This window comes from Python bivittatus, unplaced genomic scaffold (assembly GCF_059951505.1).
Source record: "Python bivittatus isolate LINGU-HERP-01145 unplaced genomic scaffold, Pbiv_v1 ctg000330_np1212, whole genome shotgun sequence".
Classification (NCBI taxonomy): domain Eukaryota; kingdom Metazoa; phylum Chordata; class Lepidosauria; order Squamata; family Pythonidae; genus Python; species Python bivittatus.
In genome coordinates, this window is record NW_028277058.1 from 28,889,040 (window position 1) to 28,914,058 (window position 25,019).

Genomic DNA, 25,019 nt, shown 5'->3' on the forward strand with positions numbered 1-25,019 from the left:
ACTTCTGGCCAGTTGATGTTCCCCTGTTCCTAATTGTAAGTCTAGGTATTGCTAAACAAATAATCTGGATATCTCTTTACATTACATTTGAGAACAGTGTTAAAATTCAAATTAAAGTAGATGAATGTCCATTGTTGCATTTAAGAGCAATTTATTAATGTAGTAGGCCAATCTTGCTTAATTTATACATGCTTGCAGATTTACTGGTCACAATCCACAGAGTACTTTCTCAAAGACTCTCAAATTAATGGGAATTGCATTGGAATACTTTTAGCAGATTATGAACAAGAGCAGTGATTGTGTGAACAGGGAGAAACAATTTTCACTTTAAAACCATTAGTTGTGTCTTCTAGAAGGTAGGGATGAATGGAGAATTGGAGAATGAAGCAGAAAGTTGGGGACATGGCTACAAGTCCTTTCCCTGATGCTGATGTCCTAATGTTTAGTTGCAACCTCAATTACCTAATGAGACATGACAGATCTTGGTGACCTTCATTACAGGCCGGGCGAGGCAGCACCATTTCTATTCCATGGGGAATCCAACGAAAGCCTCAGTAGCCATGGCTCACAAAAATTCTTATTTCTTTCTAGAAAAAGCCAGGGCTAGGAGTGTATTTTGAGCTGTAGAATATTTTCCTAATTGTACATAAATTATCTGGGAAGATTTAAACATATTCAGAAAAGAAAATAAGCATATATTAAAATAGCATTTTAACCAAAAATATTAACAAAAGCAACATTTCTATATTGCTTATCTGTATATCTGATATTTTGATACCTGCACTTATGCTTTAAATTTTAAACAGATGGGAGTTCATTAAGACTTGGTTGATTTTTTTTTTAAGAAAAATTATGCTTTATTTCTTTTTCCTCCAAGTAATTTCTGTGGGTCACTGCAGAGTAAAAATGTGCTTTCATAATTCCTAATTATAAAAAGCTCGACCAATATTTACTCCCAGATCTCATGCACAGTGGAATATTGAAAAATCTGTTGTGCTCACCTAATGGGAAGATACCACAAACTATATCATGTGTTGTTGATGAAGTAAAAACACAGTGAATTCAGCTATTTTTCTCTGGAAATGATCTCTTGGGTCTTTTACAAACATAATAATCTCCACTCTGCAGTTAAGTCTTCAGTATTTGGCTTTAATAGTCACCAACAATTTTAAAAAGCAACAGGTATTTAAGTGGAAACACTTCTGTGCATTTATTTGTAGTTTCCAAGTTGTATTACAGATCGTTCATAGATGCATCGGAACGCAGATGGCTGAATTTCCCAGAACTGCACAGGGTTACTAAACAGGCTTACTCCTGAATAAGAAGCTTTTTTGCTATTGTATCCAAGAGGACAGAAATCATTAGGGCCAATGGCAGCAATTTTGTTGTTGTGAAGGTAGATAACCTGAAAATCAGAAACATAGAAGTGAAACAATCAAATTGTTTTGTTACTGTCAACTAAAAAAGATATGTGTGTGTATGTGTGTGCGTGTGCGTGTGTGTGTATGAATATCTAAATGTTTGAGTCAAAATACTTTTCAACTTCACCCATTCTCATTGCAAACAAAGCATATGTGGACATTTGTAGTCAGTTCTTTCCATGGCATAACAATTACATTTCAGTGCCTTAAGCTGCTATCTTCGGTCACTTCCATACTGTATATTTGTACATTTCAAATACTTACATTCCACAGATTTCCAACTATTTCAATATTTCAGAGAGATAAATTTCTGATGCTAGATTCTAACAGCTAGAAGATGATAACGCAGGAGTTCTTTTCATATTGTAATCACAGATATTTCATATCCTTCTGCATAACTCAGTGATCTGAATATCTTCATATGTGGAGTGTTTGTTAATGTGGAGAGTAATAAGATGGTATTTCATAATGGATTTTGTGATTCTCTAGACCTCTACCAGATTGAAGTAATTGTGTCTAAATATTATTTTTACAACATACAGTAAAATACTAAATTCTGCAATAGATATTTCTTCTACACGAGATTGGACTTGATGGCTTCCTTCCAAATCCCTTCCAAATCTATGATTCTATATGCTTAACCATTATAATTTAATTTAATAGGGGAAAAATGATGAAATTTTCCTGGATATGATGTAAGCTTTTTATACCACCTGCAGTTACAAGTAGCAAAATAATCTGTTTAACCCATCTTTCATTATAAAATTATCTCTCTAGCAATTTACAGTCCCCAGGGCTTCCCTACATAATTAAATCCAAAGGAAGATTTCAGATCAGGAACTACTGATAGTCAGAGAGATTGCAAAGTGATGGAGAGATCTATGCCAGAAAACACCCTGCATTAACTGACAACTAAAAAAAAAAAAAAAAAAAAGCTCAAAAACACAAACTTAAAAAAAAGAAAAGAAAGGAAATCTAAAATATACTGAGTATGAGATAGAAAAATGGAAACTTTTGTAAGAAAAAAACATTTTTGGAAAATATGACAGATTTAGGATCAGGATTAATTTATTGCAATAGCTAAGTATTATGTGTTGCATTCAGGCAATTAATATTTTATGTTATCTTTATAAATTCAATATATAGATATTATTGCATGTTTATTTGCTTCATTCTGTGAATAAACTCTGGGCTTAAGGTTCCTGTGGGAACTCCCATCTAAATACTTATCATGGACCCCGACTTATTTTCTTTCAGGTTGGTTGTTGTATTTGCCATCTTCAGTCCACTGCTTTCCACCATCAATGCACCATCATGTCACATTATTAAAATGACAATTCCTCAGCCTGTCATTCTGAAGAAAAATGCTGCATTTTTCCTTACTACATGTCTTTCTTGGGCCTAGGTACCACTCCAATATACTGTATTTTCTCTGTGAGTTTAACAATATTTCTCATTACTCTCCTTATGATATACTTTACCTGTATGTATTTGTGTTCTCCTAGTCCAGCAGGTACTTTGGCAAGATCATTGTTGTCTAAATGGAGTTCTCTCAAATGTGGCACTCTGGCTAAAGATCCATTATCCACACTAGCAATGTGATTGTAACTGAGGCCAAGCCTATGAGGAGAAAAATATTGTGCCAACTCTGCTGAGGTAAAAGTTTGTTCCTGTGTGTTCATTAAACATAATTTAACATCTTGATTTGTTGCGATCTTATTCTGTATTATATGTATTTTTTACTATGCTACAAGTTACTATATACAAAAACATTTATTCCACAGAACCCAGATGCAGTGTGTCTCAGCAAAAGGAATATATTTTTAAAAACTAATGCGTTATAGCAGGGTGGGCTTTTTGTGGGCTGCATGTGACCCCTCCAGAACCTCATTTGTGCTCTATAATCCACCTCAGAGTAGGCACAGACATAATATTTTGACTGTCTTTTGGAGGAACAGTTTAACAGATAGAGTAAGTATTTTAAGCCTTACAGAAGCCTCCATAGCATCACTTAAGATCCCACCCCCACCCTCACCCTCAGGTCATTTTTTACATATTCAGGTAAATAAAGAGCAAAATAGCTCTGCAATTTTACCCTTAAATACTTTCTAATTTACACATTTTTTAAAAAAAGTATTCATTTATTGATTTTAGCCTATCCTGATAAAGGTATTAAAATAATGAAGGATAACTGTTCACAATTAGAAAACTAGTTCATGTGGTATTTTAGGGTATTATAAAATCTCTGTTTTCTACAGTAATTTGAATACTGCTGTTCTTCTGTATTTCTAATTTTCTCTGCAAATATGTTAGGCATGATCAAAACTAAAAGAGCCTGTTACAAAATGAGATCTGCCTTAATATGTTTATATATATATATATATTAAAAAGCATACTTAGCCAAATTGGGAAGGTCACTTAAACTATCTGCTTCAAGTTTGGTGATTTTGTTTCCATCAAGATGAAGTTCTGTCAGAGACACAGGAAGACCTAGAATTTTTTAAAAAATATTTGTGTTTATATACGTTTCATACAACTGCAAAATTCCTAGGCAACATTATATTTTGAATTTATGCATCATGTAGCACTGATGCATAAATCATTTTTGCTCTTTAATTGACACCACTTTAATATACTGTTGGCACTGAGTCATTCTGCCCCTGTCAGCCCTCCCAGGTAAACCAGACAGGAAACATGACTAGATGAGCTAATTCTACTTTATTGTAAGGCTACATTAACAGAATCTTGCAAGTCTGAAAGTATTAATCTCCCGCTCTCCCTATTTATCACCTGAGTAGTTAGGGTGGGTCCTTCCTAAGTTTCTTTTTCTGTCCATTACTCTGTTGCGGGCTCCTTTCTCTTTTATCTGATCATTCCCTAGGCAGTATCTCTTCCCCCTTCCCCCACCATCTTCCAAGGTCACTCTCACACTCCATCACAGCCCTTTTCTCTTAAATACAAATTTTCCTTAAGCTGACCTGCCAGTTCTTATGATTACGCAGTCATGCAAAAAGGAGGATCTGCTGAAATCCAATGGCCTTTTCCACTTAAAACATGTTGAGAAATTACAGTCAGAAGTATAAGTGATTTTTGGGATGGCTCTTCATGTCTTTACTGCAGTTAACATATATTCTTGTTAAGATCTGAAAGGATTCTCTCATATTTTCTGCTGTTAAGAGAGAATTTTGAAAAGTATTGCCTCAATCTTAGAACACTTAATTTGCTTGAATGTTTAATTAGTTTGCTGTGTCAAGTCTTACATCATATACCAAGTGAAGAACCAACATATGGAGCTACAAAAGTACAAATCATCTTGATAAACACTAAAGACTAAATACAGTATATGCTATCTTGAATATAATATTCAGGACAACACTGTGCAATAGATGGTCCTGAAGGCATGCTCAACTTATCTTTTAGTAAAACCTGAAACCACATTTTGCTTCTCTCTAGTTCATAATTGTTAGTATTGTTGTTACTCTGCCAAAAACAGGAAACTTAGTTTCCTATGTCTGAATGTGTATGTGGGATATATAGTATACTGATATGGTATACTGAGTCAGTTGCAATCCTGCTTCTTGAGATTTGTTAGCAAGAAACGCTGAAGTTGAGAGACTGAAATTGGACTAAAATTATATTTATTCCTCTCCCAGTAAGCTATAAATCTGGCTATGAGTTTTGACTCTTGCAGTAACAAACCCATTTAATAAATAATTCTGTGAGAAAGAGTTGAAAACCAATTTAGCAACTTCCTTTCCCCCCTACTCCATTTAGAATTGGATCTGCAAGTTATGTACTCACAACAAATACACATAGACTGGAAATGCATATATTGCAAGATTCAGCGAAGCTGTCAAGAAGCCTATGTTCTCATTGCACACATCCCTCCTATGGAATTCCAGTCTTTCAGCTGGGCTACTTTATTTACTAGGCATGGAAGCATTTTCTGCATCAATGTTTCTATTCATTCCTTCATCTCCTGCCATAGTGATAAATGGCAACCACTTCTTGATAGGAGGAGAAAAAAAGGTTGTACAAAGATAACAATAAACTCAAACATTAGGAAAATAAAAGGATGAACATATATGTCTTTTACATTACTAGCCATTGTTTTGCAAGAAAACCCTTCTTTTAAATTGACAATAGAAAATATCCAAATATCAATTTAAATTACTACTAAGATTCAAATGCATTTTGTCCTAATTTCAGAACACTGAGATTTTCTCACATGATGTATTCCTTATACTCAGACACCTTTTATTTTATATGTTATTTTAAAACAACAGCAAACATTGAAATATAAATATAGATATAGTGCTGATGTTCCACATAACCTCTAAAAACAGTGATTTTACCTTTAGGAATAGTAGTTATATTTGTGTCTGAAATACGGATGTAGGAGAGCTTCTTCATCCCTTGAAAGGCTCCATTTTCAATCCCTGAACTTTTCAATGGATTGGTGCCCAATTCTAAAATACATTAGCAAAAAAACAAACAGTATACTGGTTATAGAATCACCAACACCAAAATATATAATACAGTAATTCCAACTCTTCTGTAAATTATGTTATAATTAAGGAAAATCAGTGCAGTTAATTGTTGTGTCTATAAAATGATTTTTCATTTTGAAGGAAATGGATAAAAGTCAATAGTATTCAGACTATAGACATTAGAGTTTTCCTTTACCTGATAGTATTCTCTGATTTTAAGCATGTGTGAAATGCTATTAATTAAAAATAAATAGAATGTTTATTGGCAAGTTTAAAAAGTGAAATAGTTCTATTAATCTAATGTATAGAATAGCTGTCAATTAGCTACCAAGCCAGGTCAAGCTGTTGATTTCAATATTTAGGGCCTTAAATAATTTGAAACCAGGAGACCTGACAGATTGTCCCAGGTAGATTGCTAAGATTACCTGAAGAGGTTCTATTTCGGTCTGGTGACAATTGCAAACTGCCATCTTGTGGTCACTCAGAATGCTTTTCCCTTAGAAAATTTCTAAGGAACCAATGCCATCTTTTAGGCCTCGGTTAAATGCAGGTCTCCATCCAGGCCTTCCTTTTATGCTTTTCTTCTTTTTATTCCCCCTCCCACTTTTTAAATTGAGTATGTTATTTTTTTACATTTGTAATGTGAAGACAGTTTCAAGCTCTGAAATAGTAGAAAGTGGTAAACAAAAATATTAAACATGGGAATAAATAAAAGTATTTTCTGCAACTCTTCCTTTGATTTTTTTTTTCTTACCTATCACCTTATAATTCAAATGTTACTAGCAAAACAAAGTATTCCTTGTGGCTGTGATAATGTGCATTCCTCAGGTTCTTGAATTGGCAGACAATTTAAGGCTGTGATTGGTTGATTCCCCTACCTTCATTCCCCTTCCCACCATCATTTGCCAGTGAGAAAAACTGCCACTAATTACTTCCCTTAACATGTGGTAGAGAGGGGTTGGGTGAATGTGGGCAGGTCCCTGGAATGGAGGCGTTAGCCAGTTTTCCAATGTCCTAAGTGACATTCACTTGCATGGAAGTGGTCTGTTCTGGTAACTGAGCAGGTTATTTAGGAATATAGTTCTGTCAATTGTCTGGAAGACCATGTCCAAAAATAGCAGGGCTGATAGTCTGGTAGAGTGGAGGAGGAGTGCTGAAGCAGGAAGAAAATCACATGGCACATCAACTTATTTGCTAGACTTGTGACAAACAAGTGACACAAGTGACAAACCCCAAGTGTGGCAGAAGAGTTTCATGGGGCTTTGGAGGCATTCCCACTTTTTATAGCACTCCTCTGCTGACACTGTCGTCTGTCACTTGGGCTGGAAGGATTGAAATTGGCAGAAACACTTTAAAATCTGTAATGCTTTCATTTGGGATAAATCTGGCAACATACATAAGACTCATATTCCTGGTTTAGATCAACCTTTTGTGTAGACAGTCTTGTTTTTTAAACACGGGTCTATTGCTCTTTCAAAACATGGCAAACTATGTATTTGAAAACACGTTTAATGCTCTTCTAGTCAATTTTAAAGGAAATCAACCCTGACTGCTCATTGGAAGGATTGATAATGAAGCTCAAGCTCAGATACTTTGGTCACCTAATGCAAAGAGAGGACTCTTTGGAAAAGACCCTGATGCTGGGAAAGATTGAAGGCAAAAGGAGAAGGGGATGGCAGAGGATGAGATAGCATCACTGAAGCAATGAGCATGAAACTGAGCAAACTCAGGGAGGCAGTGAAGGACAGGAAGGCCTGGCGCAATATGGTTCATGGGGTCACAAAGAGTTGGACATGGCTTAATGACTGAACAACAACAAAGAATAACCCTAGATGTGTGTATATAAGCCACATGTGTAATGCCTAGACAATTTGCAGCGTGCTGGTTAGGCATTATGTGAGCATAAGTCTCTGCAGAAGGTGCCAACTTCCTGTACTGCTCAAATCAAACTGGCCATGGACAGCAGGGTCCAGTGGTTGGAGGAGAAGAACATGCCTTCAGCACCCAAAAGTAACCAGTGGAAGCTGAGGAGAACTCTACCCCTGAATGCATGAGGTAAAATACCATCAAGGAACATTTGTATGATAAATGCTTCAAGACAGTAGGAAAAATACTCCTTTAAAACCACAAACGCTAAAGACAAAAGTAAGCTTCTTCCATGGTAGGCTGGGGGTGGATGAAGGCTGTATCACATGAACATCCTTTAAAAATGTTTAATGGGTTGACTTTTACTTCCGGCGAGGCTAGTGAATTGACGCCCCATGCTCTATGGGAGACATTGTGGCCGAAAGGCAGGTGGATGTGGATCCGGTCTGCCAATAATTTTTTCTGGATGAAAGAGAGATCTTGATGCATGAACTCATGCATTCTGGACAGCTGGGCTTTTTGTGAATTGGCAGCAAAAACCAATGTTTTTGCAGCCACCTGTGATCAGCTGGGAGTCGTGGGTTTCACCATGCTCTGAACCATTAATGTAGCCTTTTAAGGATGTAAAGTTTGTACAAAGCTCATCTTTTTAATCACCTTGGAGTTTTTATTTATTTATTTATTTTTCCCTTACTACTTCTTTAAGATTGAAAAACCTTTGGAACCACAAGTTGGGTATTCCCCTGGGTGAGTGTCTCTTCAATCCGTTTAAAAAGAAAGAGAATTTTGTGTTTCCAGCTTTGTAAAAGAGAGACTATAGTGTTGTTTTTGGAAAGTTTTTGAACGCTAAGGATTTGGATGAAATTGGTTTAAAGAAAGACTTTGAAGTTAATTAAAAAAATCCTCTCGTGTGGGAAAAAAAATCACGTTTATATTTCGCCCTGATAACAAAGCTTTGAAGGTTAATCACTAGACAACACCAGATGGTTACTTTAATGGAAACATTTTATAAACTGGTTCAAGAAATGCTTGGACTATTTAACCCTATAATGGAACCAAACGTTGCTACTGAAGAGAACAAAGTTCCTTGGAAAATAACTGAAATGGATTTTAAGGTGGACTTAAAAATTATAACCTATAAAAAAGAGATGGAAATATTGGATTTAGAAATAGAATTGGATGATCATTTGAAAATTTAAAAAGGCATATAAATAATGTATCACAAGAGGGATGTGGATTATGCATTTAAATTGGAATAGACTTACTGGAGAGACTACACTGAAATTCCATATGGACTTTGATAAAGATGACAAGGATTTTGAGAGAAGAGATACGGATAATAGAAGAAAGCAGATGCTAGAACTTTATCTATGAGATTCAAGGATTGATGGGAAGAAAAAGAAAAAAATACAAAACTGGTTTATTTGATTAAGGTTAAGTAATGGGTTGCTGTCTCTGGTGATGTTTAATGGTTACTTTGACTGGATAACTCTTGGAAATGTCCAGTTAGGTATAATGGATTAGCTTGTAATATCTATGTTACTATTTTTGGTATACAAATAAGGGATATTATTTCTGGTAATGTTTCACAGTTTTTATTTTTCTATAATGTTTAATTGTTCATTGGGATTAACAATGGGTTGCTATCCCTAGTGATGATCAATGGTTATTTTTTATCTCTTTGTAATGTTTAATTATTAATTGGGATTAATTTTGATTATTAAGAGTGGGATTGGGGGATTATGTTTAAATGGACAGGGGAACTAAATGCTTATGTTGTTAGTTATGTCTGTTAATCTTTACACCTTTTGTTGATTAATAAGGAGAACTGAGGATTTAGAGATGGCTCTATAGAAAATGGGGTGAAGTATGGAATGAAGATGTATATGGTAGTATTTTAAGAGACAGTGATAAATTGTTAATGTATATACTTGCTGGGGATGAAGGGGGAAGTTTCTTCTTTTTCTTTTTATTTGTGGGGATTTTTTTTTATTTTCTAAGTACTTTCATATACTATTTTTAATGTAATTTTGCATTAGGTTTTTGTATTAGTTTTATCTGTTCTATATAATCATTAATAAAATTATTGGGAAAATGTTTAGATTTATTTATTACATTTATATCCCAGTGTAATCCAAAACATCTCTTGGTAATGTAATGCAATGTAAGATGCAAATAACCATCAGTTTATTAACCTCAGCATGAACCATATTACACATTTAATTACATTTTCACATTTTTTTTTCACACTGAACTATTCATTGTGATATAATTACTTAATTCTCTTTGGAGAGTTTACATTAATAGTCCAATGAAGATGCTCTAATGAAGTTTGGATTTTGTCAAATTTCAGTAATATTCTGTATTTACCAACTAATAAACTCCTCTTATAAACTTTTATTTATAAGTAATGGTGCATACCTATGACAATCACATTATTCAGTCCAGTGAAGACAGCTTTCCTTAATTTGACAATGTCATTTTCATGCGCACGCAGTTCCTGCAAACTTTTCGGCATGTTTTCTGGAAGTTCCTTCAAGTTGTTTTTGGAAAGGTAAAGTCTCTCCAGTTTCTTGAGTGGAGAAAAAGCTCCAGGGCTGATTTTGCTGATTTTGTTGTTAACAAGGATCAATGCCTGAATAGTAAAGTAGGACAGTTGTTAATGCCAGACAGGAAACATACGATCAAAAGCAAGATTATAAACATTCACTACAACGCTTGTATGCTAATCTCTCAATGGCCTGTTTTGAATTTTATTTTTGAAGTACATATTAGCAGTGCTAGTTTTATGCAGTCAGTATTTATTTGAGAACAAAATGAAATGTGGTTTGGCTGAAATTTTAAAAAGACTGCCAATAGAGTGGGAGAAAAACTTGGATTAAGATTGTGGCATAAAGGAACGCGCTTTAAATCTTTTCCCTGACACTGTCTCTATCAGACTCACCAAATTTTCAATGAAAACAAAAATCTGCTGAGAAACCATACTTAACATGTTAAGTGGAAATTGCATGAACCATTGTGATGAGAGCTCAACTTCAATGACAGATGCCTGAAAACTAAGGTCACATCCAGATAATCAGTTCTTTGAATCCTTCTGAGTCCATTTTAAAACACATCTAAAATTGAACCAAGCTGTTTTGACTTTTTTTCAGATATCCAATGATGATATCCTATTAGCCCAGAAGCTCCTTACTATTGGATTGGCACTGGCTGTGAAAGCCTGCAGGTTGTGAAAGCTTGCATCAATATATTTTCAGATATGTTTCAGGTATTTGGCTGGTTGGGCCTGGGGGAAACAACAGTGAAGAAGTGAGAGACTTGAACAGGGATGTTTGAGCCAAAGGGGAAGAGATATACCTCTATGCATAGAGTTATCCTATCTCTCTCCCTCTTTATTGTGGGGGAAGAAAAGCTGCTAAAAGTAGAATGCTTCCCCTCCCTTCTCAAATATCTAACCCTAGCCATTTTGTGAATGTTGATATAATAAAGGATCTTTAACTTGGCTGGACATGGGCATCTTTCTTGTTCCTCATCTGTTACCTTTAAAGATCATTTCTCCGTCAGTTGAACTAACAATTGAAGTAGATCACAATTGCTCACAAAGTCAAGTCCCTGGTTACAAAGTAATATGAACCCCACAGGGCTAATCTCAAACCAAAACTGGGACTTCTAAGTCAGCCTGTCTCTGCACAATGAATGTTTACATGATTGAATTAGGTTTCATGTTGAGATCCAAATGTATATCAGATATTCCAGACTAATTACAATTTTTGAATGATAAAACAAAATATTTCTCTAGATTACATTAAGGCTCAACACATTCGAGTCTGATATAGTTGAAACACAAATATATTATCAATGTTGCCTGAAGTTGAGACAAATTCAGGGTCCAAGCCCTAATATCAGAAGTGAATCTGAGTATGTGCACTCTTTTTTTCCCTACTGAATAGCTACAGCTTAAACAATGTTCTTACATAATTAGGGCACTTCCTTGGGCACAGTTTTTACTACTTCCACCCCTCAATCCCTTACAAAACTAGTTTGAAGCTGAACTTTGATTATCTTCATTTCTGCCAATTTTGAAACATTGAGAAGAGCCAGGACACACCATGATTAAATTGGTTTTCCTTTTAGTAAACTAATAGGAATATTTAAAAACTGTGTCTCAAAGATTGTGCTGTCTTCTGAGCTGCAGTAATCACTGGAGTAACAAAAATCACCTTGCTATCTCAAGACACAAACACACACATAAGATTACATAAATTGTGACTCCACACCCTTCCCTTTTTGGGGTACATACTGTGCAGTTGGTAGAAATAAAAAACAAATGAAAACCCATAACCCCTGCAACAACAATGCTATATTGTTGTTTACATGTTATAAATATTTATTATAAATAAATATTGCATATGTTTGATTTTTTATTCTATTTTATATTGTTCTTATTGTATTTTAATATATATTCCTGCTTTATTGTGAACCTCCCGGAGTCACTTTTTTGTGAAATGGGCGGTATCTAAATTTGAAATATAAATAAATAAGTATTGTGAAAGCGCCCTTCCTTCTTTTTCTTTTGAAAAGCCTCAGCTAGCGTGATACTGAAAGGATAACATGGGAGCATTTTTGTTAACCAGTTGCTTTTCACAATAGCTTGAACAATGTAGATTGCAGTGAGAATCTCCCTGTGTATGGGAGGGCAGGGGAGCAGGAAGAAAGTAAAGGGTCACTTGACCCCAGGTGGAAACACATCATCCACATCTTTGGTTGGATAGATGATAGTAGACTCTAACAACTGTATTGCTTTTATTTGTTCCTTTGCTTAAACTCAGATACTTTCTAACAACCTAACCAAGTTCACTCACTTGGATTTCTGAGCTAAGCATAGATGTAGATGATGTAGATGTAGATACAGAGGTATTATTTCTGTTCCTTTCCTTTTGAGCATATTAATCTAGTAGGTGGCAAGATTATTCTAAGCCCTAGATTTCAGCACCTTCCTTTTGTACTGCCCCCTTCCTGCAGCATACTGTGCAGTTAAATAACTGACCTCCTCATACTTTACTTAAAAAAAAAAAACTGAAAAAATATTTCAGATTTCCCTGCCTCTTTTGTAGTCTCCCTATTCACAAGTGCATTTGTTGTATAATTCTCTGCCCCTTAACCTTTCATTCCGATTTCATTCCTGGGAAAATTTGTACTGACTGCTAGGCTTTACAGCTGAGGATGGCAGACAGGTCTCCAAACACTTAATCCTTAATTCAGCTGTCAGCTACATTTGGCAGAAGACCTGACTTGACTACATTAGAATCTATACTGCTGACAGGAATGAAGTATCAAGTCCAACAGTTGATTGCCCACTACAGTCCAAAGAAGACTGATACTTACACATTTATACTTCAAATTTTAAACTCTAAGCTCTTTGAATTAATAGATGCTTGTCAAGTTGCTTGGCAGCCTTGGGAAGCAGGTGAGATATGTTTACATATTGGCCTTCCTAGGCCTGACAACCACTGGTTTCTACATTACCCTTATATTGAAGCTGAATCCAGGAGAATTTTGTTCCTAAGGGAGTCATTTTGTCCTATCTCTCTTCCAAAATAACCCTTTACAGACTTTGGCTGACATAAATAAATACTCTGAAGGAGTGATCTGTCACGAAAGTGAAGTTAAATGAGCCCTAGATTTTTTATATATATTTTTTTATTTTTTAAATAAACAGCTGGATACGCTGGATAGCGTAGTGGTTAGAATACCGCCTTTGATGCAGGAGACTGGGGTTCAAATCCCGGCTGGTACCTACCTTACCAGTGGGGTCCTTGGGCAAAGATCCCCTAACACTTCACCTGCCTACCTCAAAAATATGAGAGTGACACGAACTTATTTATTTATTTATTTATTTATTTATTTATTTATTTATTTAAACAATTTACATGGCTGCTCATCTTAAACATATAACCCTGGGCAACTAACAAAAAACAACAACTAATACATTAAAAGAACCCCTCAAGCACAAAAATAAAAATAAAAAGCCATAATACATTAACCAAGGCATCATAGCAAACTTCCAACAAACTGCGTCAATACTGGGCTCAACAAATATTGTGGCCCAGTGGTTGGAGGAAGAGACTTCACAGCCTTCCAGAAGGGCAAGAGGGTCCAGGCCCTCTGGATCTCAGGGTGGGTGAGGTTGTTCCATAGCACAGGTGACTCAACAGAGAAGGGGCATCTCCTAGGTCCCACCACATGACACTATTTGATAGCAGGGACCTGGAATCCACCCACCATGTCAGATGGTGGTGTGGGCAGAAACCATAGGGAAGAGGCAGTCTCATAAACAGTCTGGCCCTGTGCCGTGTAGGGCTTTAAAAGTGATAATCAGGTCCTTGAATTGGACCTTGGAAGCATACTGGGAGCAGTGCAGCTCCAGCAGCAATGATATAGCCCAGGCAAACCTTGATGCTCCTGAAATAGTGTATAACACTGTACTCAGGACCAGCTGAAGCTTCTGAATGTTCTGCACAAGCAGCCCACATAGACCACGTTGTAGAACTCCAACTGACACACATGATGGATTTGTGCTAAAGCCCCCCTAGCCACGGCTGCCACCTGCTATTAGAGCAGGAGTCATAAGTCCCCCAAATCTCCAAACAAAAATGTAGGAATTACTGAAATACTAGCATAACAGTTTTAAATTTTACAAAATGATGCAGTCAAAGTGCTGCCTAAAGTTCATAAGCAGATATGGAAAATGCAGTGGTGGTCAAGGGACTGGAAAATAGCTAGTTCTATTCCAATTCTCAATAAAGACAGTACCACTCAATAGCCAAACAATCACACTTATCTCGCATGCTATTAAGATAATGATCAAGATTTTCTACTGGGTAAACCCCACACACTGTGCTTAGTTCTTAAAAACTGTCTACTGAAGAATTTGTATGATGACCACAACACAATAGTTAGAACAAACTATGGAGCAACCAAATGGCTCAAAATTGGGAAAGGCATACCCCAAGGATGTATAGTGTCACCTTATTTCTTATTTATTTAACTTATATCAGAAGATATCATAAGAAATATTAGACTAGAAGAAATAGAAATAGGAATTAAAATTGCTGGCAGAAACAGTAATAACCTCAATTACCCTGATATCTTTCTGACAGCTGGAAGTGAGGGAAACTTTAATGAATCTCTTGTGGAAGGTGAAAAAAGAGAGTGCAAATGTTATTATGCAGCCTAACAACAATAAAGATTATGTCAACAGGAAATGCCCCTCCATTGCAAATAGACAGAGAAAAATAACAGACTTTTTCTTCCTAGACTTAGAAGGATGCATGATAACTCTATCCATGAAATAGAGAGATGCTACTTGGAGGAAAGACTGTGACAGATCTAGACAAAATATTAAAGTACAGAAATATCACATTGACAATAAATGCACATATTGTCAAGACTATGATTTTCCAGTTGTAATATATGGCTGTGAAAACTGGACCATCAGAAAAACTGAATGAAGAAAAAAATATGCCTTTGAATTGTGCTGCTGGAGAAAATAATTGAAAATACCTTGAACCTTCTAGAAGAAGAAGAAATCATTCTGTACTAGACAAAACCAGACTGCTCATGAAGCAAGAAAAATGAAAAATGAAACTAACATTTAAATATTTTAAATGCACAATATTAAGGCAAGAACAATTTGGAGAAGACCCTGTAGACAATTAAAAAAAAAAAAAGACAACACAGCTAGATGTTATCACTGATAACACAAGCACAAGCTAAGAATTCAGACAATCCTGACGAATAATATCCATTCGGTCACAAGCAGTTGGAAACAACTGAATAATAAGATCAACCAATCTTTCAAGTCAATTTTATTTAATTATGGTCAATGATAGCAAGGTAAAAACCACAAAAGCAATGACCAAATACAGTAAAAGCTGTATATGAGTCATATAAAACCTAAACATGAAGACATAAAAAATTGAAAAGAGAAAGAATTAAATAATGTACCAGAAACAGACAAACATATAAAACATAAGATAAAATAGAAACAGAATAAAATATAGATACAATTTTTAAAAATTCAAAAAAAAATTCACAATATCATCACTCCAAGATTAGGAGATCTTATGCCTTTTTATTGAAATCCCTGCAGAATTTAGCAGAAACTTAGCAACTCTATTGGTGATGGAAGGGTTCTGATCTGCAAGCAGGAAGCAAACTTCCTCTCCCTCATGACAGATTTGCTTTTGTTAGGAGGGAGTAAAGGCATGTCTACCCAAAAATTAATGTAGAAAGGGCAGTGGGAAAATACAGGAGATAAGGTTTCAGGTTCATTCAGACCACAAGGATAGCATCATTCAGTGAGTTGGAAGTGAATGAATAACAGCAACATGTGAGCAAAATCATCCAATCAGCAGCAGGATGAATCTACTATCCTTGTCTCTCATGTTCACTCCTACACTCTTTGTAACAACAATTACCAAAAAATGCAACCAGAGATATACACTGCATTCGCTTATACAGAATAGCACATTTGCTTTCTTCTTCTAGTAATAATGAGGGATTGAGGCTTGCATATAAATCTAGAATCTGTCATGTAAATCTCATGCTATTGTTTCTATTTACCTATTTCCTCATTATATACTTAAGTATTGCAAGAACAGCTTTGAAGTATTTGGGGAACAATACTTTTTCATGGACAAAGCTCCCTTATTTATTATTCTAACCAGTGTAGTACAGCTGCAAAACATTTTTATTCACTAACTACATTATCCTGTTTGCAAGAGTGGGAAAAACAGATGGCTCTTCTCTTTATGCTTTGATTTTTAGCCATTTGAAATTCTTTCATCATTAATTATACACAAGATATCTGTAAAACTAGCACAAGTTAAAGAAAAGAACATTAATGGAAATCAAAACATTCTGAACAGCTGCAGGGAAAAAAGTGAGGAGGGAAAGTGTCAAGGAAAAGTAAAGAAACTGCCATTTTGAACAGTATCTGTTGTGTATTCTGTCCCCGATGTATATCATTTCCTGTTCATCATCAGTAAAAACAGGAGGTACATTTTACAGATTGGTCTGTTTTGCATATCTAGAGATGTGTATGGTTTTAATTCTGGGTTCTAGGCAGCAGTGGCCACATTTGGGAGAGGAAAAGGTCATGCACAGTTTAACAGCACTAGCAAGGAGCCTCCCCCACCCCATCACCTCCTCCTAAAACCATTTACCATTCATGTGAAGCTATAGGAATGCTTTTCAGTCCAAGATAAGAACTGCAAGAACATCCACTGAGAAAGTAAAATCTAATCTGTTTTAATACCAGTTGCTGATCATTAACTGAGCTTGGAACTGTGTGGTTTTTATGCCTGACACAGATGAAGGCTGCTAAACAACATCTTTTAGAAGAAAGAAAGAAAGAAAGAAAGAAAGAAAGAAAGAAAGAAAGAAAGAAAGAAAGAAAGAAAGAAAGAAAGAAAGAAAGAAAGAAAGAAAGAAAGAAAGAAAATGTTTTCACCTTTTCATGCAATATACATTTCAGAGAAATCTTTGTACAGCTGGACATTTAATTGATTGGCCAGCCTTTTACCTTTCATGAAAATGGTCACTCTCACGTTTCATCACCTCTTTCCATCAAACTAGGTCCACCTGAAGGTGATCGGTTAGATGCATTACTGATAATGCATATTTATTTATTCTTTTAAATGAAAACCCATGAGAAAACATAATTTTCCAGATAAGCTCATGCCAGCTAGGCTAATAGACACTAAACTAAAAAGGAGAGTAAATGTATATCAGAAATGCAGTTAACTGACAATCAGACACCAACTCCTAACACTCTTTTTTCTATCCAGAGGAAGTGTTTATCAGGGGCAATAACGTCAGAATGACAACACATACGCAATCCTGCTATCACACAATGCCGCCATTATACACCTCATCCTGAGGTCTGATGCACATGCATACATTGCAGCATTTGCATGATGATGTCATCATCCATATATCATGATTTTATTCCTCTTGCCTCCCCCATAGACACTGATACCAACATGTTAACTTGACAATTAATCCTACTGTCTCAATCATATCAATCTCAATTAAAAGTGAATGGAACTGCATTTGCATGTGGCAAGTTGTACCTTCCATGTTGAAATGGAGAATGCATTTAAAATGACAGTATCTATTCAATTAGAAGCGAGTCAGAGTAGATCTACACCAGGTTTCAGATACACTGTTTACATATCACTAGCTTAGTTCTACCCATATGCTAGGCAATGTGAATGAAGAATTATTACATTAGATTTGCATCAGGGTTGACATATACCATCAGACACCTTTGAATTGTTATGAGGTCCTGCCATCACTTCTTCAATACATTCTGTTTCTGGAAACCTAGGACCTTGGATCTAGAACCTAGGACATCCTGATAAGAATTACCTGTTGTCCTTCTGAATCAGCCATTTAGGGCATTCCATGTTAATCATCATTCAAGAACTGTGAAGCTTAAAGAACTTTAAGTTAGGTTCTAGATTTTGAACTAGATTTTGAACTAGTTGCCTGAATGATATAACACTAGAAAACCTGATTTGAAACCCATGAATTAATAGCCAACAGAAGGGAATGCCATTGATTATGTCTGACAGCTCCAACCTATCTAATAACTTGATAGATCAGGCCCATCCTAGTCCAGCATTTTGTTTTCTCACAGTGACTAACCAAGTGACTCTAGAATGCTTCCAAGCAGGAGATGAAGACATACCCTCACCCACTATTGTTTCTTTGTAATTGATATTTGAAGTTAGGGTAACATTAAGTCTTCAAGACTAATAGCTTGGAACCTCCATGTATGCATGCTGGTGGCCATTAACATCTTTGTGGTAACAAATTCCATAGGTTAATTATTTATGAATAACTGTTTTCCTTTCCGTCTTATAAATTTCCTTTCAGCAAGCTTTACTAGAAGAAGCCTGGTCCTGGTGTTTTGAGAAGGAGAAGGAGAAGGAGAAGGAGAAGGAGAAGGAGAAGGAGAAGGAGAAGGAGAAGGAGAAGGAGAAGGAGAAGGAGGAGGAGGAGGAGAAGGAGAAGGAGGAGGAGAAGGAGGAGGAGAATTTTCCCCGTCCTTTTTCTGTGTTTCTCAAAGGTGTAGAGGACATAAATAAAAGTATTTGCCTCTTGAGCATTTACAGTTGGTATGTACATTTGATGCTACTGTATGTCACCTTGGAGTCATGAATATAAACATGAAGTCTTAGATTTAATACCTATGCAAAAGTGTCCTATAAAGCCATGTAAATTAGACCAGAAATTCACTGCTAACAAAAGCTACCTCACATAAGAAAATTTAATTTATATTAACAGATATATAGCAAACCACTTACATTAGTATTTATGGTTTACTTTAGATTCTATAAAATAGTATATTCAGAAGTCCAGGTTACAAGTACTACAAATTTGATAAATACTTTTTTTCCCCCAAAATTGTTAGGATCTTTTGAATTATGTGTCTGTTCAAACTAATGGGACAATTCTGATACACAGAAATATCAGGGCTTTATGAGTTGGCAAGAGTATTTTGGTAAGCAATAAAGAGACAAGGAAATTAACTGAGAACTAATGAAGAAGATATTGTATTGACATAAGATGATGGTGATGTGGTGGTGGTGATGATGATGATATCAATAATAGTTTGGTTATTATAAACACTATCCTTGACATCATACTTCTAGTAATGGAAGTTTCTGAACCATCTTCCAGCGTAAACTCATATGTAACCACTTCCTGAAATATAAACATGGGGTTTTTCAGGCTACAAATAATTACAACCAGCTATCTCTATCCAGGTAGGTTTGTAGGTGGTATTTTTAGCTTAAGAGAGTAAAATTCACTCATTCTACATAGTACATTTCTACTTCTAAGAACAAAGGAGAAATTTTTAATATCTTCCCAAACATGTAGAATATCTGGAAAAATCACCTATTAACAGTACTTCTGTGATGTGTGCATAGGATTAAGGTCTATTGGCCTTACCCAGTCCATTATTATGGGCAAACACTGATTAAACACTTTTACTTTCTCTCCAGGGATCTTATGAAAAAGAGAAATAGAGCACCCTGTCATCAGCATATTGATGGTGTGGCACTCTTAAGCTCCAGATAACCTCACTTGTCTGTTTTATGTAGATGTTAAATAGGTCAAGCATTAAAAGAGCCTTGCAAGAGCCAAAGCATGCTTGCCATGTGATTAAAAATTATCTTTTTTGGAGAATAGCCATCTTTTGGTATCTTTAGCAGCTCTGAATTCCTAGATACACACCTAGGAATCTCCTAGATACACATCCCAAGCTCTGAAACTCCTAGATATATATCCCAAGAATCTCCTTTTATTTAATAATTATCTTATTATCAAGTTTCATGGATTTATAATGAAAAACATCAAATATTTTAAGTGTATGCTTATGTATATGTCTGCATGTGTGTGTGTGTGTGTATTTCCTAACCCTAACCCATGCCATCCAGATTCCCCACAGAAACATAATCTACCAACGGTTTGAAATAGTCAGCAAGATTAGATTGGCCTGGAATATTTCCTGCCTCTCTTTTTCATCTCCCATTTCACCACTGCTTTTTGTTCTTTTCTAGCCAGTTCTGCTAACCCAAAGCACTAGGTCTTCATTTCCATGAAATAAGTTGTTCATAATACTTCATATGCCATATTTAGATGGAACATTGGGATGAAGAGACAATGTTTGTACAAGCTTCATTTAACACTAATTAACATAGTGTGTTTCACTGCAACTTACATGAAGATCCTTCAGATTTTTGAAATCTCCATCCTTTATTTCAGTTATTTTATTGTTCTGTAAGTCCAATAGAGTAGTATCTGGGGGAAGATCTTTTGGAACTTCCTTCAAACCTGTAATAGGGGGAAAAGGTGATTACAAGCAAAAGAATAAAGATACATAAAAGAAGATAAAGTTAATTATATTTTAGACTTTCAACTTAACCAGATCTACAGCAAACAAATACTAGACTGTATTATCTAAAAGTTATGAAGATTTTTAAGAGCTGTTCTTATTCCAAATTGCCTTTAGAACACACAATGGTTTATCTAACTCTGCATCTTTCATTTGATAACAAGCAATGCTAACAATAAGAGTTTGGAGAGTAGATAGATTCCAGTTCTCTCTGAGGAAATGTTTCTTATTAAAACAGGACAGGGGAATACTACCATCAAATTACACACACACTAACCAACTGTTAATTGTAGTCCCATATGCAATTTTTAATATAAATCTTTGTGATCCTTTCTCTCTCTTTTTTTAATCTATGGAGGGTTTTTGAAAGCCACATAAGGATTAAATGATATTCATACTAATGTGAAAGGATTAAGAAGCCAGTCCTATTCATGTTTCTCCATTTCATTAGTATCTTCAAAAGTCCATCAGTTTTCCATTTTTCACCATTTCAAACTAGTGACTCCTTTATATAAAGTTAGGTCAAGGTTTTTAAGTACATTCAGTCATTCTGAAAATTCCATGTTCTAATTATGGTCAGAATTAAACTGGAATTCTGTACAACAATCAGAAGCCAGACTTGGAAACTTTCTCAATACTATATTCTACTGGCTTCACCAGATAGATGTTTCAAGAAAGGCCCTGTTTGGGTTCAGTTACTTATCATACATCTGAAGATAATAAATTGTGTACAATCAGTATAAGTAGATCAAGTGGGTGTTTAATTGGATATATATCCTTCCACTAAAATAAACTGTGAAATTATTTCTGATTGTAATGATCACAATTTCAAGACATTTTTTAAAAAGTCTAATATATTCACATGACTGGTCACAATGTAAATGCTCACTTTATTAAATTAATGAAAACTAAGAACATTTCTTAATGAAACTATATGAATTGCATCATTTCTTTTTGAAACTGAGAACTCAGGTTGTGGGTGTTTGTGTGTATGTGAATATGAACACAGATGTCTTTGTGTTGTGGAAGAATATATTCCTTTCTGCTTAACTGTGAATGCTTGAATACCATCAGGCAGATTGCTTAAAAATATCTGTGCAGCCTTTTTCAAGTAGCACAATTTAGATGGAACTAAAATCATGTAATACCATCTAGCTTCACTCACAGTCTAATGAAATATTGCACATTCTTGTAGAATATGTTTCTGGGTTCCATATTATTGCTGCATGACAAAGAAATAGGATCACACAACTATGGAATGTAGAAATAGGGCTTTCAATATTGTTTTGTAATAGAATCACAAATGCTAAAAAGATAGTTAAAGTGACTTAACTGGTTGTTCATTAGTTTAATTTTATTTTAGCAGATTTATATCTCATCTTTTTTTCACCAAAGAGCCAGTAGTGGCATGAATGAATTTCCAGATGTCTCCCTTCTTGGGACTGAACAGAGTTAAAACAATTTAGAAGTATACTATATCAAGTACTCAGATTCATCTATGTAGCAATTTCTTTTTGGCCCTGCAGTATTCCATCTTTTCTTTTTCCCAGTGTTCAAAATGCACAAACCATGGGCACTAGTTTGTGTTCAATAAGTTGTGATCAATCATGTAATAGAGCTGAAACCTGGTATGATCTACTGCATTGTCCTTCAGTGGGGGCTTTGTTCCGGGTGCCTAATTTGATGCATAGGATGCAGTATATTCTATCAAGACATAAGTTGCAACTATGAGCAAAGAGAGTGCTTAGAATGTGGGATATACTAATCCTTAATGGAATGTTGTTTATTCTGATGGTGCAAACCATTAGTGCATCTGGAATCTCATGTACTATGGATGTCTATCTGCTAATTAGGTAATCCTTTCCAATACAGGTAACCAAAACTACTGTACAAAGGCATGATTTAGAGCACTTGCAGGAGAAGGGGAGTAGAAGCAGATTTCAAGGGAGGGATAGGGGAGCAAACAGCAAGTGGTGAGAGGGAAGATTGCCACTTGGCCAAGAAGTGGCCATGGAGTTTTGAACTCTTGGGCTCACTTTATATGCAGAGGCATATAATATTACTGACATAGGCCATCTCCCCTACAAGGGTTTGGAGATCAAATAAATAGAAAACGTGATGATTGCTACTTTATGAAGAGATAATAATACTTGTATACTTGATCCTTAAAGTTTCTGCTGTGCTTTGTTATTTTTGCTTAATTATTTGAAATACATACTTTTTGCAAAAATCATCAGAATTAAACTTCTTACATTTTCCCTCAAATCTCATATTGCCTAACCCCTTACAGTGATTAGAGTCACACATTTGATTTCCCCTTCTTTATTATCTGTATTCTGTCTGTTACACCATCAGCTACTACAACACCACAAACTACAATACTCCTGGATTCTTTTCTCTAAATTTCTGTGCCACTTCTATCCAATATATTTTCAGAGAAGGTATTTCACTGCTGTTTTCATATTGTTTAAACCACAGATTCCTAGTCTTTAATTCAAAATCTAATCCTATAAATTGTTAGGTTGCAAAAGTTGGCTGTGGCTTTATCTTGGTTTTAATGCCTAATGACCAATCCTTTCGGTTGATTTTTTAGTATTAAGATAAGACAACTTGCCATTACATGTTCTCTCTTATCTGTCAAATTTCTTACAAATACAGCTTGAATAAACTTGTATAATTCATCCTTTCTGAATTTTTAGCAGATTATAACCTATGAAGCAGATCAAACCTTAAGAAGGTAATGATTGATTTCCTGGAAGACCCCTGCATTTATTATTCACATATGACTCAGTCTGAGCCTGAGGACCTATAAATGTTCATTGTTTTTTCTATCTTTTGTAGAATATATTCTAGCTGGCAATTAAGTTTAATTTATATATATGGGGAGCATTGCCAACAAAGTCTACTATAGTTATATTTCCAGGAAGGAGCTTCTGAAAAATGAAGGAACTGGTAACATGGAAGTTGGAAGAGTAATCATGAATATTAACTATCTCCAGAACTGAAGGGTTATTTAAAAGTTTATTTAAAATCACAGTAATAGAAACTTAGAATATCAGGAAAGTACTATCAAGTCCAAGAGGTTCACAGCATGGTCAGTAGGCAGTGTGGTAAAGGAAGTATTAGAGAAAGGAATTTGTTTGCAAATGGTAACAAAAATAAGCACAAACTTGCAAAAACTGCAAAACTGGAAAAAAAATAATAATGGATGCAAAGCAGGATTTTAAAGAAGATATAATTACAAACCTTAAGGTTAAATAGTTTCCAAATCTTTAAATACATCAGCAGGAGAAAATCAGCTAGAAAGATTAAAGAAAGACAAGTTTTCCAGAGTTTTCAGTATGGCCTAAATATGAACATTTAGCTTTTTTTCCGAAATACTGAAAACAAACAGATCACTAGATTCACTCCAGATGGTATCCATCTGAGAGTTCTTAAAGAATTCAGCTATGAATTTGTTTACTTTCTAATAAATATATGTATCATGTTGCTAAGAGTGTCTACATCAGAGAAGACTGGGGAACCAACATGATGGAAAACAGAATAAGAATAAATTATGCATTCTTGCCAAAGGAACCATATAAATAGTTAGATTCCTCAAGGATCTGTATTGGGAGGGTTGCCTTATAATAAGCCAGAATTAGTGGTGAACTATGAAATGGCTAAGTTCTTCCGGAACCACCTAAATTCAAATAAGCAATTTAACTCTTACAAGTGAGGTACTAATTCACTCTTAAAAGTGTGGTACAGATTCTTGAAAATAAAAGACACTCAAAACATAAGAATATGAATGGAATTATAGTTATGGATTCAATAAAGCATTACAGTTATGGATGCAATAAAGAATCAGGAAAAAGATTTATATTTTATCCATTAAAACCAATTATGAAAACCCTATCTCCACCCAAATTGTTATACAGTTAAGTCAGTATTAACACTGACTACCAAATTCTGCCAAACATGCGATTAAAGAATATTTTCACATTTAATTGGTTAGTTCAAGCAGAAATTCAGTTTATGCAAGAGGTTTATGAATTACTATCAGTGTTTTGAAGTTTGGTAATAATATCATTTTCTACTCTTGCCCATTAGAAATTGGGAAATCTGGAGAGCAGCAATTAATCTTGTTACACCATAGCAACATTAATTCAGCTGGAGTCTTGGGGCTCCCACTACTGTTTGCAAAGCAATAGTTTGCCTGATGTGGGAATCAGAGAAGGCAGATATCCTATTCATTCAGCCCAGTAATTTAGAATAAAGCAATGTGTACTT

The 25,019-nt window shown here is 35.2% G+C and overlaps 1 protein-coding gene across 1 annotated transcript in view; it reads right to left on the reverse strand.

Annotated features, from left to right (window-relative positions):
• Nucleotides 1-1,128: 1,128 nt before the first annotated feature.
• Nucleotides 1,129-25,019, reverse strand: part of DCN (decorin) — a 30,234-nt gene continuing 6,343 nt past the window's right edge. Inside the window, exons 3-8 of the mRNA XM_007432479.4 lie at nt 20,574-20,686; nt 10,199-10,412; nt 5,777-5,890; nt 3,818-3,911; nt 2,903-3,041; nt 1,129-1,405 (exon numbers count right to left, since the gene is read on the reverse strand). Coding sequence (XP_007432541.1) covers nt 1,211-1,405; nt 2,903-3,041; nt 3,818-3,911; nt 5,777-5,890; nt 10,199-10,412; nt 20,574-20,686 — 869 coding nt within the window. The 3' untranslated portion in view covers nt 1,129-1,210. The remainder of the gene's footprint in view (nt 1,406-2,902; nt 3,042-3,817; nt 3,912-5,776; nt 5,891-10,198; nt 10,413-20,573; nt 20,687-25,019) is intronic.